The sequence below is a fragment of the Rhyacophila brunnea genome, unplaced genomic scaffold (assembly GCF_057557595.1).
Source record: "Rhyacophila brunnea isolate RB1 unplaced genomic scaffold, BYU_Rbru_1.0 scaffold_8, whole genome shotgun sequence".
Classification (NCBI taxonomy): domain Eukaryota; kingdom Metazoa; phylum Arthropoda; class Insecta; order Trichoptera; family Rhyacophilidae; genus Rhyacophila; species Rhyacophila brunnea.
This window is the reverse complement of record NW_028233350.1, coordinates 41227129-41245484: the sequence shown is the minus strand read 5'-3', so window position 1 is coordinate 41245484 and position 18356 is coordinate 41227129. Positions and strand designations below refer to the sequence as shown.

Below are 18356 nucleotides of genomic sequence, written 5' to 3'. Positions count from 1 at the left end.
GTGCTATCGCTCACACTTTGAATGCAATATAGAAAATTGTTTGTAGAAAATGATGATTGTTCTATAATGAAAAAAATCTTAATACAGTAAAACCTCTTTAGTAAGAACACTCATAATTCGAAATTCGAAAAAAAAAGTCCCTTGAACATTATTTTCATATAAAACCATACCTTTAATTCGAATTTCGTAATGATTTCAGAGTCCTGGCATATAAAAATATTCAATAAATCGTAATAAAGTACACTATTTTATGAACCAGTCAGTCATCGAAAATTTTGACATTTTATGACCTATTGACACACACCGGTATGTCATCAGAGGCATAACTGCACTCCACTCAATGGAAACTCACTGAAAATCAATAACTCGCATGTTTCAGGGCTGTATGTATTTCATTGATGATTGTTTATTGGATTTTCACATAGTTTTAATAAATGCCAAAGAATTGTGTTGACAAATTGGAAAAATAAAATATATTTCGTATTTTTCTATAATTCTAGCTACTTGGTAACTTCAATTTATGGATTTATTCAATTGATGGTATTTGCACAGATTTTAATTTGAAAGAATTGTATCGGAAATTTGGTAAGCACATCTATGATCGGAAACAATATTAATAAAAATCCATTTTTTTTTTTTTTCAAAATTTTAATATTGTCCCAATATACATTTAATAATTCGATTTTTTTTCTCTCGATTATCGGTCCCATGGAATTCGTATTAACGAGGTTCTACTGTATGATTGAAATATATAGTCGAAAATCTTCATTTACTATGAACAGGTTCTCTATCGTATTGCATTTGAAATTAAATAATTAACTAGCACTACCATTGGAATTCGCAAGTTAGTGCCGCGGCCTGAGTATAGATGACCTTGATTTACAAACATGACTGGTTTGAGTATCGGTTTTATGCGCGCAGACATTAAATTCTGCACAATGCGGTAACAAAAACAAGTCTGCTGTCATGGTATTACAAATGTAAAAGTGATAACATAAACGCAATTTTTCTGTAAAAGAAAATAATAAAATTGGCATTCAAATCCGGGAAGTAGGTACAGTGCATTTAAAAAACACTGAAAAATGACCTTACTATTATCATAATTTAAAATATTCGGATATAATTTAAAATATAAAATCTATCTACACATGTGGGTCTATTCTATGCTTATCGACCGCTAAAGTGATAAATATTATCAAACTTAGGGTAGGTTTGTATCAAAATATTAACACTTATTGTAACAATTACACGAAGCTGGTTTTTATTGTTGCAATAAGTGCTATATTTTAACAGCACCTATCTTGCTGCTGTTAAAATATCGCACTTATTGCAACAATAAAAACCAGCTTCGTGTAATTGTTACAATAAGTGCTAATATTTTTATACAAACCTACCCTAAGTTTGATACTATTTATCAATTTAGTGTTCGATAAGTATAGAATAGACCCAATGGAGGGGATTTAAGATGAAACATCCCATTATATCATTAACAATACTTATTTTAAATAATAATATAATCTATATTATATTCATCGTGTCGCCATTCTAGAAAAAGACAGGTCCGAAAAATATTACTGTCATTCTGTAAAAATATATGATTACGAATACATAAAAAAACATATGCAGCTGCTTGGCTAAACAAATAGTTTCCATCTATGACTACAATAAAAAAAAAACACAGGGATTATAAGAACATCATTTGTTCAGTCATCTGTTCCATTTTAGACTTCGAAATGGCGACCTAAAATGAAGAATTACATTTGCGACTAAATAAAGAATTCAATTTAATATTAATTATTACGACGATTCAAAGTTAGAATGTCAGGGGGAGTTTCATTTTCATAACAGTGAACGCTATGCTATATACAAGTTTTACAAACATTGAATGAGGTTATATATTATGTAATAACTTTTTAGGTTATCAGCGTCTCTGTTAAAAAACACTAAAATGATTTATTCCATACACGAAACTGTATAAGAAATGGAAATTTCCTTTTTATTTTAGACGAGACATTTAGCGATCAAAATCCATGTAATTACTTGACTAGGAGTATTTCTCACAAGATAAATTACTTCTTTAATTAGTAAATCTATATTTTTCACCCTTGACACCCTATTCTATAACTCAAAACGCTGAGGAATTATCACTCTCCCTGCTGCTGTATTATTGCTCTGTGGGTCTATTCTATGCTTATCGACCGCTAAAGTGATAAAGTGATAAATATTATCAAACTTAGGGTAGGTTTGTATCAAAATATTAGCACTTATTGTAACAATTACACGAAGCTGGTTTTTATTGTTGCAATAAGTGCGATATTTTAACAGCACATATCTTGCTGCTGTTAAAATATCGCACTTATTGCAACAATAAAAACCAGCTTCGTGTAATTGTTACAATAAGTGCTAATATTTTGATACAAACCTACCCTAAGTTTGATACTATTTATTAATTTAGTGTTCAATAAGTATAGAATAGACCCACTGGTTTGGAATGAATCTGAAATGTAAAAAACGCATGAGGAACGGAAGATAATAAAGGGAATAGCAATAGGAAATGTTACCATTAAGGAATATGGATATAGGAAAAAACACAAGTAGGCGGTGTGGCATGACATTTGTAGGTATTTACTCGGCAGTTCTTAGTAATAACAGATAATGAGTATAATTTAGATACATTCGTAATAATCTTACACACTTTTACACGATTTCAAAGATTGAAACAGATGAGGAACATCGCCAAAGAGCATATCATTCTTCACAGAGACAACACAAGATGCTATCAATCCGGCTCTCCGTTGACATCATAATGCAGAAGAATGAATTGTATTTGTATGTAATTGTGGAAGATCGATCGAGGTGATATGGTACCGCGTTTCGCTATTGAGGTTAATATTGATTTCTTTTATACGGCCCACCATTTCTCGAGTTGTTTCTTGCAAAATTCCTTCCGCCGCCGCGTCTCCATCGACCTCTGCCTCCACTGCCATTTCCATTGCCTTGCGACTGCGAATTAGAATCGCTGCTTCCGGCAAATCGATTGCTGTATTTTCCCGAAGGGGGCGCGTACATTTTTTGATTGCTGCCGCGGTCAGTTCTGGCCCGTTTCTCGGCAGACCTATTTTTGTTGTCATCTTTGTCGAAAGTTATCGGTTTGTGACGTTTTTCTCCAGCCGAATGGTGGAATTCCCTAGATGAAGACTTCATCGATTCTCGGTCACTCTGAAAACACAGTTCATATTAAAGCAGGTCATGACAAAACAAATTACAGCTGATTGTACATTGGTCACGAAATGATAAGGTAACAAACATTTTGCTGTAAAAATACATGATAATATAGGATTTCTTAAATTTTGATTTGTATTGTGGTTATATATTATTATTTTCATGCTGGGACAAATATTCATTGAAATATTTTTTTTTTTGAGTGTAAATACAGTTTTTAAATAAAGTTTTAATATTTGTTTTTAAAATTACAATTAGACACGTGGAAAAGTGTGCCGCGGATTTAATGTCATGCCGCTTTGCTAGGCGTTGCCCTATTGACGAATCTGACAGATGTACGATGGAGTAATATTCAAGTTTTGGAAATAGTTCTGGCATAAATGAAATAACTATGTACCTATAAATGATCTAATCTCTAAATAAATTAAAAAACCAAATCGGTACATAAATAATTAAATATTATGATATTGTCAGCATAAAAAAACATCGATTACTGCTTTTATTTTTTCCAATGCAAACTTTTGATATATTATTTGATGTGGCTTTTAAATAGCTTCTGAACATCAAGTGTCCTTACCGTAGGCTTTGGTGACTTTGTCTGGAATGATAAGTGGACTACGCTCTTGTAACTGGGAGGAGTATGGAAAAGATCCTTTATAAGCGTGTTAATATTGGAAGTTGTCTTAAGGGCGACCATTTTAATTTTGTTTTCGTCAGACTTCAGTTCTTCATTAGTTTTCCCCTGTAAACAGAGATATCAGGAATCAGAATATTTATTTGCAAGAGGTGTCATTATTCTCAACTGTTGTCAGTAATACCCAGTTAATAGAACACAAAAAACAACAGTCGCATAGCTATTAGATAATTTTGTCGTAATGAAGTATGGTGCAGGTGGTTGAATTCGTAAAGTACATTGATCAGATTCCGATGGATGCTGGTGTGAGTCACATCCTGCACCTATAAGGGTGTATTTCCGAATTATAGATGATAAAACAGTTGTAAAATAAAAATTACGATAAGTGTGTGTGAAATAAGCTAGAGCTCAATCCTTTATATCGGAAAAACAGCGGCGAAGAGTGGAGGTAGGCTGTGGATATCCAATATAATAGTGCACACTGAACTTTGTCAGTCATACTTATTTCTTTTCATTGAATTAAGAATACACATTGCAGATGGTGGTGTCGGTTAATTTAGTTAAATATTATAAACACAAACCTGAACAAAATATTGGAAAATCGGTCATATGTTAAACTTACATCAGTAGCCTCCTTCAATTTCTTAATGTATCCCTGAGTAAGCCGTGCGAAGTATTGCAAACGGAGGCGGAACTCCTTCAGCCTCGCCGCATCGCCTGTAAAAATTTCGGGACTTTGCTTTGCCAGCCGGTGGAAGGCGAACAATAGACATTCGACATGTGAGAATTCCAAAACAGGGATGGTCTCTTCTGCCGCTTCCACATTTTCGGTAACTACCGGAGGCAGAGGCATGAATTTCTGAAATAGTAATAAATGTAATTAGTACCATTAAACTACTAAATACTTGACTTTTAAATATGCAAAAGTAATAAAATAACGTAACTTACAATTAAGCATTCATAGACAGCTTCAACTTTGGTATCAGCCTTTTCCAAAGTGCCACAATTCAGTGAAAGTTCTGAGAAATTTTTCAAGAGTTCAAGTTTAGGGTCTCCGGTTTCTTCGGTGGGGCTGGGAATTTCGTTCAGTTTTGGTATAACATGCTCGCAGAAGTATGACATGAACTTTGTGGAATCGTTTTGAGTCTGAAAGAGTATGGAAAAAGTTAACATTAACTACCGTGAACTAAGCCGGCTCTTACATCTAAACTCGCCTCATCTGCCACACAGCCATAAATCAAACCTTCTAGGAATGTTGCATATTATGAAGTACGCGCACATAGGCACCTGGCGCCAGTCACGCGTCACCTCCTGAAACGTGGATATTGTGGTGTTTTGTGAATAATGATGACGTCACATCGAGTATTCGACACGTTGCAGACAAGACGAGTTTTGATGTGCGAGCCGGCTAAGGGTTAGGTGCTTAGTCATATATAAGGGTGTCTTTATGGCCCTAACTAGCGCTTAATCTTAGGTGAATGAAATCGGACATTTACTAGAAGAAGATATCAAAATAATCCCATTATAATAGTATTATTGTACTAGTGTCGATATAACCTATCAACCATGTCAATAAATAATGGATTAAAAAACTTTAATAATTAGAAATTACAAAATAAACGCATGAGATGAATATAGGTCATTGATGGGTCCAAAAATACCACACAGCACTCTGCTCAAATGAGGCCAATACTCTTTTCATGTTTTTGATCATGCACCAGGTTACCGAGACATACATAACAATTTATTCCTATTTTAATTTCGATTTCTATGATACTCCCACTGTTAACCTGTTATATGCCGGGAGTTTAAGTATGGCCGTGCATGAAAGGCCGCGATTTTCTTTTAAAAAATAAAACCTAATAAATATATATTTTTTGGCAATAAATAATAAATAGTGTATCATATAGACTTACCAAATAAATGCACTATTTGTCATCTGCTTCGCCATTTATTAAAAAAATCAAAACCAAATATTTCACAAAACGTCAGGGTTGTCACAAAACTTACACACGATTATAAAACTGTCATAAAAGAAATAAACTATAAAATCACAATATTCCAGTATTCCACCCGTAAAACAAAGTTAGGTTAGCAATGCAAATATTACAAGACAACTGACTGATATTGTCAACACGTGTGTGTCAACCCTGCTGAGCGACACATATCGGTAACGAGATGAAGCTATTTTAAAACACTGATTTTAAAACAGAAAAATGTTTGTGCAAATACAAAAATATTACACCATGATTCCAAGAGATGTTGCTGTGTTTACCATATGCTTGTATTATTAAAATAATTGTCATTGGATAGTAAAAATAGGTGTCAAAGTGGACCGTATATATACGGTCATTTACTATGGCCGGCACTGCGCCCACGGAATTGTAGACCGTATATATACGGTCGTGGCATCTAACCGGTTAATGGAGAAGCACGAGTGCACGAAATCATTGACCCTTTCAACAGCGCCATTGTGCGGCTTCAAACTCTTAAATCACAAAGTCTGTCCGGTCCCCTAGATACAACCATAATATATATTTGGATTTTTTTCCACATTAACAATGAGATCCAGCACGATGTAAAAAAATAAATTAAAGAAGTTATGTCTATATTATATATATATGCCCAATTATGACACCCTAGCCTCATCAACGGAGCTGCACCTTGGGATCCTGGACTAGCTTTGTAGGTAAAACAGCTTTGTAACTATAACCTAACTGGTATAAGAATAACGAAATTAAACAAAAATATATTCAATGAAAAGGCTTACAGAGAAATAGGGGAGAGCATGTCCAACACACTGAACGAGTCTGTCAACGTGTTCTGATTCGCCGGCTGAGAATTCTTCCTCGGATAAAGCCTGAGCAGCCACAATGTCAATCAACTCACGGTGCCCGGTCGATGTCCGTCCCAAACGTGTCCAGCCCAAGAAATCCATTATTTGATCAAACTCTTCCGCATTTACATCCTGTGTAAATAAAATAGCAACATATTGAAATGGTATACTTTTATTATAAAGATATTGAAAAAAACCTTGTATAAAGATGGATTCTAAATGTATGAAATTGAAGCAAAAAAAGAACCACTGGTCCATATATTGTTAGCTACAAGTGTCTGCATTGCAGGTTCATTTGCAGAGAACTTCACACTACAGACTACTTGCAGAGCATGTAGAAAGACAATCCGTCACGATGAGTAGATAAGCAGCCAACAATACTACAGTTTGGCATTATTTATTTGAAAAATTTATCAAAAACATCACTTGAGTAAATAATCAAAACGAACATAAAAAATGACAACCATTGCTTGAGCATGAACATTGAAATGGCAAATGAGAGATCTTAATATTGGTGGAGTTTACCTACTTAACCATGCTTCAGGTGCTTGTAAAATAACTTCAAATGTCATAACAGAATTAATAACATATTACATATATTATAAGACTCCTATTTATAGTTCAAATTCATTTGGTTTACCCAAACTATGCAATGATCTTTTTGATTGGCAAAAAATCATAATATTGATTCTAATGGATTTAAGTTTTGTACTTCACTTCAGTAATTTTTTGCGAGCCGGGTTTCGCCTTTCGGCATCTTCAGCCACTATGTACACTCAGCAAAAGGCAAATATACACTGACAACGAATAAAATTAACTAGAACTTATATAACAAATCAATACAATAAAGTAGTTAAACCTATCACCTACCTATTAAGTCAATAAAAAAATATATAATAAACAAATTATGAACAGTTGAAATGTTTGTAAAAAAAACCCTCTACCTTATCAATAATAATACACTCAATAAGCATATTATCTAAATCCATAGCAATCGCAAAAAACGACTCAAGTGGAATAGTACAAAACTTAAATCCAAATTCCATTAAGTACCTTCAGTCGATATTAATATCATAATATTGATATTACAAACTATTAAAACCCTCACCTCGAGAACTTTTTTGCATTCAGCAATTATATAATCCTCTGTCTCTTTGTTGATGTACTCCTTTCCGAGCTGCTTCACTTTGGAAGATAGGAACTTGATGCAGCGAACGCGAACCAGCTCGTTGTCGGCGCCCTGCTGTATCTGTGAGAAGAGTCCGCTGAGCGCCCCCTTGGCCTCCAGCTTCATGAGAGTCATGATTGAATTGTTCACCATGTTTAGCTCTGTCGTATCGTCTGCCTGTAGCAACTGCGCCAGGATGTCGGCGATCCGCTGTGTGTGCTCCTTGCTATCCTTGCACAGGCTTGGTAAATCTTTGATTGCCTGTTTTCTGATCTGGAAACAACGGACAGTTGGCATTGACAACTTGGTACGATCAAAACTAGAAACAAAACTACTCCCATTAGAGAACAACAACTATAATCATGCACTTAAAACTGAGGTATTGTTTTTATAGTAGTGCCCAAAACGATATGGGAACTTGAGTATTTCTTTGTGATGGTGAACGACAGGTTTTGTTTAATTTATAATGCCATACAGTTCTTAAGCAAATATAATAGATTTGTTTAAGTTGAAAGATGAATATGTATAGGCCCTGTCTACATTCATCCAATTTTTCATTTGCTAGATGAATGCATCGCAGTGCATACATATACAGTACACTCTCAGCAATCCAACGCTCGATTATCCGACAACTACTATAATTCGCCGTTATTTTTACTAGTTGAAAGCACAAAATCAAGCTCTATAATTCGCCGGTATTTGATAGTCAAATTCAGTAGTCCGTCGCGTATAAGTATACAACGCAGATGAGAAGAGTTTATTTTGGAAACTTCTCCTTTGTAAAATGTATGTTCATCGCGAAGAAAGTAATGTACCAGGGAGGAAAGTACCCGAGGACCGCATCACAATAATTATGCCGTGTTCCAATGCAACCAGGACACGCAAAATGAAGCTTTTGGTCATAAGGAAAGCTGGGAATCCTACCCATTCAAGAATATCTGCCTCACTGAACAACTGGTTGTGTCAAGTGATTTACTGTTTATTATTTAGTTAATAAACTTAGTTTATAAATATGTATAATTTAGTAAATACTTGATTTTGATTATAAATAAAACCGTAATTTGCTAGTAAAAATTTCTAAAAATTTTTTTACGATATAACTGTTTCAATTTTTACCATATTTTATATGTATGCACTATAATCCGCCGCTTTCATTAATTGGACACTTGTCTGGTTTTTGGGCTGGCGGTTTACTGAGAGAGTACTGTAGTACGCATTGACTGTCTCTAACTGCATCAGAACAGCTGGCGCACGTAGCTCCGCTAGCAATGGATTTCTGTTCAATATCACGTCAGTGTTGCCAATCGAATGATTACGCGAAAAATATATTATGGTAAATTATACTAGAATTTTACAACAAATAAACAAAAAATACTATGATTTTGAAGGATTGAATAGGTATATTGTTTTCATTGAACTAAGACTAAAACGTGTAGATATATTATAGTGGTTGTTAGTTTTTAAAATTCAGTTAAACCCTGCCTAATCCAAACCATATTAGATAGAAGTCAAAAAATATTCATTATCTATAAAATATCTAAAATTATTCCATTAAATCACACATAATTTTACATATTTATCTATTATGGTTTGGTTAAGCGGGGCTTAATGAATTTTAAAAAACTAACCAACACCATCTGTAATGTGTTCTTAATTCAACGAAAACAAATAAGTATGACTGAAAAAATGTGCGCTATTTTTATCGGATCGCCCATGGCATACTGAAACTATTATGGTTTGGCTTATACCCTATCCATCCAAAATTTTCGAATGCGATTTTATGCCAGATGGCGTGCGAAACGTATAATTGCGTTCATGGAGATTTTGTATATAAGCACCTCGCCGAATCCGAGCACAGAATGCCCCTCGACCATAAGGTTAGCGAACCGATTGCAAAATTTGCCCAGAGTCGATGTTTGACAGATTGTAACTGACAGCCCACGTTTGTTGATAATTGTTATAGGTACTTGTTTTCTTCCGTATTTCATTATGATTCAGTGAATTATTTTGATTATTGTCTAATAGTATTATCTATTTTACAATTGATGCTATAATTGGTGCTCCATTTTATTCAATCATGACTGCTTTATTTATACTTAACTTTGCTTTCGTAGATGAAGCTAATCTACAATGTCGCAAATTTCGTAAAAGCGGTGACGCTTTCGAATTCAAAAGTTTCGTTAGTAAATACACATCAGACGCAGATTCATGAAAATCTAATAAATATAATATAATATTTTTAACAACTCAATTCACATGATTGTGCTGGGATCGATTCATGCATAATAATTATATGGTAGGTACCTATACTATCACAATAACCATTTACTTTTATTTGTTTACCCTCCACGTTAAGAGATTTCCTATAAATAAATATTGTAATGATTATATATTTATTTAATAATATTTATTCGGCATTCGGATTTCCGGCCATAATGTAGTATTAAATCGAAAAATAAGAGAAATATGAAAGTATGTAATAGCGAGTTCAACATATAGAGACTACTAGGGATATATAGTTGCAAAATGTGAAAATTTATCGTTTATTTGAAAGTTAAGCGACCATAGACATCAAAAACTGACCATAGAGGAAGATATTTTTCTGTTTATATATAAGGAATACTTGTTTGAAATAGACGTGCATCTACAAACACCGTTATTTGAATGGAGCATTATGGAACACGAAGCGGTTTCTGTATACAGTTTCGCATGCAGCTCCATGAACGCTCGACTAGTTAGTAAATGGTTGTTAACGGAAACAGCGTAAGTTTGGAGGATAATAAACGATTCGGTTTGGCTTATTTCGATGGATACCCTATAAGGCAGGGCTTAACCAGAACCATCTGTAAATAAAATTGTATTCTTAGTTCAATGGAAACAAATAAGTATGACTGACAATGTTTAGTGTGCACTATTTATGTCGAATCTTAACAGCCTACTTCCACCCCTCGCCACTGGTGTACTTACTATAGTTTTTTCAAAGTACTATAATTTTTACAATCTCTAGATAAAAATCAGCAATACTGCCTTCCCGTGAATAAATAAAAACCATTTGACATACAAGTGCAGACAGTTGATGCTGTGCATTCCACAGATTCAACCTAAAGCATGCCCAAAACTACTCAGTGTTATAGCCCGTTTACATGTGCATAGATTTACTGGCGACAGTATGTATTGTCGCTACCATAACAAGAAAATGCATGTGTAAACACGTACTGTCATGCAAGTTGCAAGATTGCATGCATGAATCAAAAAATTGTGAACACGTATTATAGTGCCTGTACACATGCATGGAATTACTGTCGGCAATAGTGCTTATTTTAAAATACCTATCATGACAATAACTGTTTACACGTAAAAGTGCTGACTGTCTCTCCAATCTCATTTTTCAAGAGTAAGCGAGACGTGATGTTGTCATTTTATACTACTATTTGACAGGACGACGTATTGAAAATCGGTTAACCTGAAATGAGTAGTTTAATGTAATTTTTTTACCGACAGCTTCGCCATTATCGTTCTACTGCGCAGGCGCAGATCTTACTTGCGCGTAATAAATCAGCACAATTCGGAAGCTTCCAAACTTGTTTGATTCATCCACGCAATCTTGCCAATTGCAGGATAATACATGTTTCCCCATACATTTTCTTACTGTGCACAGTAAATCTATGCACGTGTAAACGGGGTATTATGTATGGTGCATGATGCAAGACTTGCTGCATAGATCAAAAAAAATTAAAGGTTTCTGAATTCTCATACAATACATAGTTGCAACTTGCATGATGTATGCGCATGTGTAGTAGAATGATAGTGACGAACTTGCTGGAAAAAATACGGAACTACATTTCCACAACCTGTCAAATAGCACCATACAATGACAACGCGTCTCACTTACACTAGAAGAATGAGATTGGTGAGACGGCCAGCACTATTGCGTGTAAACAGTTATTATCGCGATTGTTTAATTTACACACTATTAGTGCCAGTAAATCCATGCACATGTACAAGCGCTATTAAAAGTGAAGTGACCAAATGTAGACATAGCTAATGGGAGTGTGGTAGAGGTGAGTTGGAAATACTGTCATCAGCTTGTGTACTCAAGTTTCGGATGAAACTACCCATACTCAGTATGTGTGACCCAATAAACTTATTCCAAAAAACTTGTGATGATGTCATCGCGAGTCGCTGTTCTGTGCACTCGGTAGTTGGTAGACTTTCAACACTATTGACATTAAATGCGCGCAAACGAAATAGCACTTGAATATAGGTATATTTTAATTTATTAGTCTATTGCGTTCGAATGTTTGAATAATAGGTCATAAATTTTGTGTCGCAGCACAGTGGTGAGATGACGCACGGGCTTAGGCTTGTTATACGACCGCTCAAAACATGTTTAAAATTTGAAAAATCACTGTTATTCATTTTTGTTAACAAGAATATTGTAACCTAACAGAAAAACAACTCATAAATTTAAAATGTGTTTAAAATTTTATAATAAATGGGACTTTTCGACAAGCGGAGTTCAGCATATTTTTAGCGATTCTATTAAAGCCGTTACACAGTCTTGAGTTCCCTGAGCCGATACGTATTTCAAATACTACTATGGAGTTGGCTTTAGTTTCAGTTGAGTATGAAACTTTTGTCGCATACGCACGCCAAACGCTCTATATTGTATTTCAAATACTAGTAAGTATTTTGGAACAAGTTTCTATACTAAGTATTTTTTTATACTGGTAGTAAGTATACTTAGTCTTCAAAATCGACCAGTTTTCCCATCTCTAGAGTGTGGTATATCACTACCAGCTTTGATACTGAATAGTAGATCTACTTGAAGATAGAAGCCATCTGTCAAGCCCAAACAGGATAATGGCGAGGAATAGTAATAAGATATTTTTAGTTGAAGAGGTTAAAATGATATCTTTGTAATAAATTAATAGATGGACTGTGCATTAATAATAATATATTGATGAATGCACACACTATATCAGCTAACCTAAATCTAATTTTGCAAAATCACAGTTACATCTTCTGATGTTTTGTTCGTTTGATTGTTTGTCAATTGTTGTCATGATATTGACGTTTGATAAATCGCCTTCGTATGTGAGATCGGAAAAGCAATCTTGTAGACTTTTCCGAGTTGACATCAAGTTGAAGTCGCGTCATTATGTGCGTACGTAAAAACTGGCCACATACCCACTTAATAGTGCGAACATAATTCATTTTTCAGTTGTCCTTGTCATTTACGGGAATGGGATTATTTATTGAGAATACATACTGCAATATCGTCATCTTCGCAAAGATCGAGCTGTGCTTCGATCGCTTGATCAGCCAAGTTGGGAAAGTTCTTAAAAAACTTGGCGATGAATTGAGATGCCAAGCGCTTCTCCTTGTCTGTCCCTTTAACCGCTTCAATGATTTCAATATACTCCTTCTCGTGCTAAAAAGGTTAATAATAATCAGATAGGTTAGATTTGTCAATATACAATCACAGAAAATGTCCATTGAAAACAGCGAGATTTCGCAATAACTAACCTCTGCTATTTTGTCTTTCGCGTCAGCCAATATGCCGTAGTTTTTGTAAAGTTTTTCTATGTTATCTGTACTCATTGTAATGCCGTGTGTAACTAGTTTAATTACAGAAATTTATAATTCCGTTGCAAAACACTACGCGCACGCTATACAAATGCCACTCCGCCATTAAATGTCGAAATGTTGCCAGCTTGCGTTACCACCGTTACCGGTAAAACAAGCATTGTCTGTGGCCAATGGCCATTATTAGATCTAGTCTATGGCTTAAAATTAAACTCTACAATAAAATTAATTGTTGTTTCCCTCATTTAATTTTGCTATTGGTTGCAATATTATTACGTTGAAATTAAATCGGCTCTTTCAAAATTAATTCTAACATTGAAATCATAATATTCCATTTATCAATCAAACCGAGTGCGAATATGTACTGTCATAATATTTGGTGCATGTGCAGTGCGATGGAAATAATTAATATTGAGGAAAGCTTCTTAACACTACAAAATTATTAATGATTTTTACGAATAGGATAAAACTAATATAATGGATGGCTTTATAGTGACATCTCTTGTACAAAATTCAACCTCAACGTGCTATTACGTTACAGATTTCTGTATCCTTTTAAATTATACAAAAGAAAGATGTCACTACCATCGCGTAATATATAAAATTATTTCGAAAACCAGAAAATACTTCGATTTATGGGTTACATTGCCAATGTTCTAATTTCTCAATTCTTTTGGTTTTTATTTTAGCAAAGTTACAAATTTTGTCGAACACGTCTTACATAGGATTTTTAATAAAATTACTAAAACATCCTATTATTCTTCATAACTCATTGTACACTTATCGTGAATCGTAAAACAATAATAAAAATACATTATGCCATTATAGTTTATTAATTTTCATGTGTTTCCATGTAACCTATCAAAATTACAAGTTGTTTCACATTTAAATCTTGAAAACTGAACACTTAAGCGCGTTGATACTGTCCAAATACGATCCATTGGAGCGAGTGCCAACAAGTGCACTCGTATGAGACATCTTCATACTAATTATTCCTATACTAGCTATCCAGGCAAGCTAGGATGAGTAGGACGCGGTCCGGCAGCAGTTTGGATAGGAGTAATTTGTATGAAGATCTCCCGTACGAGTGCGCTTGGATGGCGCTCGATCCAAGTGTACTTGGACCGTGTCAACACGGCTTTAGGTACCTACTGTGGTTTAGCATTCATAGAATTGCTATCACAGCAAAATAGAAAAATAGGTAGGTACATCTCATTTAATGCAATAATAAACTATGACACTTAGTGAGTTATATGAAACAATTATTATATTAAAATTGTACCTATTATGTATATTTTTGAATATAGTAATTTGGCGTGTCTAAATTTAAATATTAATAATGACGAAATAGGTATAATTTACCTAGCTAATTTTATAATTTAATATTTTATACATACCTAGGTATCTACTGTCCTGCTAAATTCGTGAATTTTTCCAGAGGTGTAAAGTATAGGTAATAGGTATTAGATAATATTAATTTAACAATGAAACAGCTGTTAATATTGAAATTTATTGTGAGTCGAAATAACGAGATTGAGTAGATATACCTACCTACATAGCTGATAATTTTAGAACACACCAATATAAATAGGTACTAGGTAGTAGGTATTGTGAGTAGATTGATCCCGGTGGTGAACGAAGGGATGATGTGAATGCCCTTCGCAGGCTCCGCCACCAGAGAGCGCTAAGGGCACGACTGGTGGTAAAATAGGGAACTAATCAAATATTCCCTCAAACAGGAGTCGACACTGCGTAGGGAGGATGTCGTTCGTGAAATTCGTTAATATTCCCGGAAACGCGATCGTTTTATTATTACTATTTTATTAAAAACTTGTAATATTGATACGTTATAATAATGATAAAATTGCTTGATAATAGTGTTTTTAATATTTAATAGCGTGTTTATGTTATAATTATCAATAAGACGGTGTTTTGTTTATGTTCTTGCAGTTTTATACTATTGTCGATGTCATTATTCGGAGCGCGCTCGCGAGTTTTACGTCGTTGGTTATATTTGATAATTCGCAGATTTCATGAATAACATTGTATGATGTGGCGATGTGAAATTGTGCGTTATTTTTCCGTGCTCCAATTGGATTCTGATAAACATCTGATATGTCAAATTGAAAACGGAAAACGTATAATGAAAATGTAAACATCGACGGGTTGTTGCCATAGCCGACTTGTGGGAGTGAAACGTGAGAGAATTGAATGAGTCGGTACTGCTCTGAGCGGATCGCAGCTTCGAAACGTATTTGTAGTACTCTAACGTAACTTTGTCGGACAATGGAGGTTTTTTTTATTCGATTTCGCCCACCCGGGAGTGCCAACGGGAAAGTTTCATGTTATTATCCATTACCGGTGTGACATTCGTTTGATTGCGTGAAAAAAAATATAAAATTTATATTAAAATTGCGGCAACATTAAATACTTAGTTGTAAAATAAAATAAATGTGTTCATTTAAAAATATAATATTACTATAAATCGGCTGTGTTTTAAAAAAAAAAATCCGATTTGCAAGTGTATCATAATAAAATACCTAATATAAAGTGTTTAATATTTTAAAATTAAAAAATAAACGTCACCGATTATTTTACAATACAAGAAAAATAATAGGCCTTAATCCTTGCCTCGGGCAACAAAAAACACACACCAAAACGTGCTTATGAAATTTGTAATAATTATTTGAAAAATAATTTTCAAAAATGTCCATTACATTATCTGCCCTAAACAAATGTTCTTATGAAACAATCCGAGTCCAATGTAAATAGGTAAAAGCAACGCGAAATTCGGCCTTTTTTGCGTGTCCGATAATAATAGTAAATTTAAAAATGGACCATAATTGAACACACTCGCGAATTCCCGCGTTTTGTATTTGAAAAGAGAATAATCCAAGATGGAGGACAGTTCGCCGGACCTGTCGTTGAAACTGCGGAGGGGCTCGAGCGATTCTCGGGATTCCTTTTACATGGATTTTGCCCAGGGAATCGACTCGGATATTGAGGAGGTGACTACCATCGAAGGGCCGCGGCCGCAGGGGGACCAGCCGCAGGGAGATGGAGGAGACACCGATACGTTGGCTACACCTTCAGGACTTGACGATCCTCAAGAGTTAGCAGCGCAATGGTAAGATACTCATTATTCCGTTCTCTATAGCTAACATGGTTTGTTTTTTTATTTAGGTAATATTTCAGTAAATTTATCTAGTTATGCAGTGGCACGTTTATGACGAAGGTCCACGGAATCTACTATTGAAGGTGTAAGTATGTAATATGCACAACGTATGTCTTAATTTGCTGTCTCATAGCAAAGCATGACCTATCTATTCTCATGAGAAGTTACTGATTTTTAAATTGTTGAATGATTGTTGAGCGCCTGTTCTGTGAAATATAAATGGACAAAATTTAATAATTTTATGACTACTCATCAGCAAAATCTTCTTGGCTACGTATTAAAAATGTGAATTAACATGCTCCTCCCATTTTTCCATTATAAACTAACAAGCTCCTCCCATTTAGTCGATAACATCACCTAGAAGATGTTGCAGAAGAGTAGTTTGAAGTGTTTGGAGCCCATTTTTTTTTAAATTTGATGACGAATCGGTTGCATCATTTTCTTCAAAGAATATCGCCGCTGAAGCAGTAACGTCCCTAGACAAAGTGCAGCCCTCAAGCAGTATTAGAATGCTGTCCCTTTTAAGTATAGTCTCATATTATATGCGAAATCGTATGGTGCATTACCTACCTATTTACATTTACATTACACACCATAGACTGAGGATTGGAGAATTTTCACGAATTCTACTCTCAAACTGTAGTGGTTTTATATACGTGTAGATCTGGGGTGCTGACAGGTTTGGAGACCCCTTGAGATTTTTTTAAAGCAAAGATGTCGATACTTTCTAACGAATCGACTGCATCGTCGGCTTTACGAAAACCCGCCACTGCTTGTGAAAACTGTAATGATCGTATTGCCGCTCTTTATAATTAGTTTTAATAATATAAGTAATATAATTTATTTTTATCATATATCAACCAAACTATATGGAGACATACATAATTCAACAACTTATTTAGATAGGAGGTAGTGAAACAGCTTCCGTTTGAAAGGAATAGTTCTGAAGCATAAATAAAGGGTGACTAACAAAGAAAAATAAATTGTTCGGATTATTTTATTGAGATGTTAGTAGCTTATGTAGGCATGAGTCATATTTATGAATAAAATGCTATCTATACGATTCCTAATAATATATTTGAATCATATTAAGTATTCTAGAAATAATATTTTTAAGCTTTTCTAGAAAAATCGATGTGTCACCAACATGATTGTCATTTTTCAAAGAAGCTTTTACATTATTGTAGTTAGCAAAATAAAGCTTAGTAAGGTACTTCACGTTTTCCAATTTATTGTGTTGTAATTTTAAAATCTTAGCTAAGTCGGAGATATTGAGTTTCTAAATCCCAGGTTTTTAAGCTTAAAACATCCCCTATTATATTACATCCAGATTACAAAATCGATGCACGCCCTGTGCCATATAAAAACTAAGACAATATTGTATAATATATAAGTGAAAAATGTGGAAAATCTTATCGCTGGTTGCTGAATTCATTCGTTCACTCGTATGGCGGCAAGATGTAAAAGACAATATAAAAATACATAATAGCACAGGCGCTAACATAAAATCAGGAATATTTTATGCCAACGCGTTTTCATCAGCTTGGCGGATGCCAGGAAGCCCCAGAAGGCAGTACCGGTTTTAGGTATGAAGAGACCCGAAGTACTGACAGATTCGGTAGGCTACCTGGCGAAAATTTTGTCTATTATCATATCGGTGGAGAAACTACCTAATCACAAAAGCATGCAAAGCAAGCCTAGCTGGACAATGGGACCTACATCTTAGTCCGAT

The 18356-nt window shown here is 34.5% G+C and overlaps 2 protein-coding genes across 3 annotated transcripts in view; one reads left to right on the top strand and one right to left on the bottom strand.

Annotated features, from left to right (window-relative positions):
- Positions 1 to 1765: 1765 nt before the first annotated feature.
- On the bottom strand, positions 1766 to 13556 carry cass (apoptosis inhibitor cassowary). Of its 2 annotated transcripts, XR_015072024.1 has the most exons (9): positions 13390 to 13556; positions 13133 to 13294; positions 7801 to 8133; positions 6627 to 6824; positions 4805 to 5002; positions 4479 to 4715; positions 3800 to 3964; positions 2483 to 3219; positions 1766 to 2172 (listed from the first exon to the last, which is right to left on the bottom strand). XR_015072024.1 is itself a non-coding variant. In XM_085959295.1 (8 exons), the coding sequence occupies exons 1-8, from the start codon at positions 13462 to 13464 to the stop codon at positions 2887 to 2889; spliced, it is 1701 nt and encodes a 566-aa protein (XP_085815421.1). In that variant the 5' UTR covers positions 13465 to 13556; the 3' UTR covers positions 2004 to 2886. The 2 variants fall into 2 exon arrangements, 1 of the variants encoding a protein (XP_085815421.1); XM_085959295.1 differs by having other exon boundaries at positions 2004 to 3219.
- A 2790-nt stretch (positions 13557 to 16346) lies between these two features.
- The window catches only part of LOC147064240 (proton channel OtopLc-like), a 252185-nt gene continuing 250175 nt past the window's right edge, over positions 16347 to 18356 (top strand). Inside the window, exon 1 of the mRNA XM_085958679.1 lies at positions 16347 to 16576. Coding sequence (XP_085814805.1) covers positions 16347 to 16576 — 230 coding nt within the window. The remainder of the gene's footprint in view (positions 16577 to 18356) is intronic.

Coding starts and splice junctions, on each gene's coding strand:
- cass (XM_085959295.1), bottom strand. CDS start 13,464: ATGAGTACAGATAACATAGAAAAACTTTACAAAAACTACGGCATATTG. Junction 8,134..13,132: donor GCGAAGATGACGATATTGCA/GTATGTATTCTC, acceptor CGTTGTTTCCAG/ATCAGAAAACAGGCAATCAA. Junction 3,965..4,478: donor AATTGAAGGAGGCTACTGAT/GTAAGTTTAACA, acceptor CTCTGTTTACAG/GGGAAAACTAATGAAGAACT.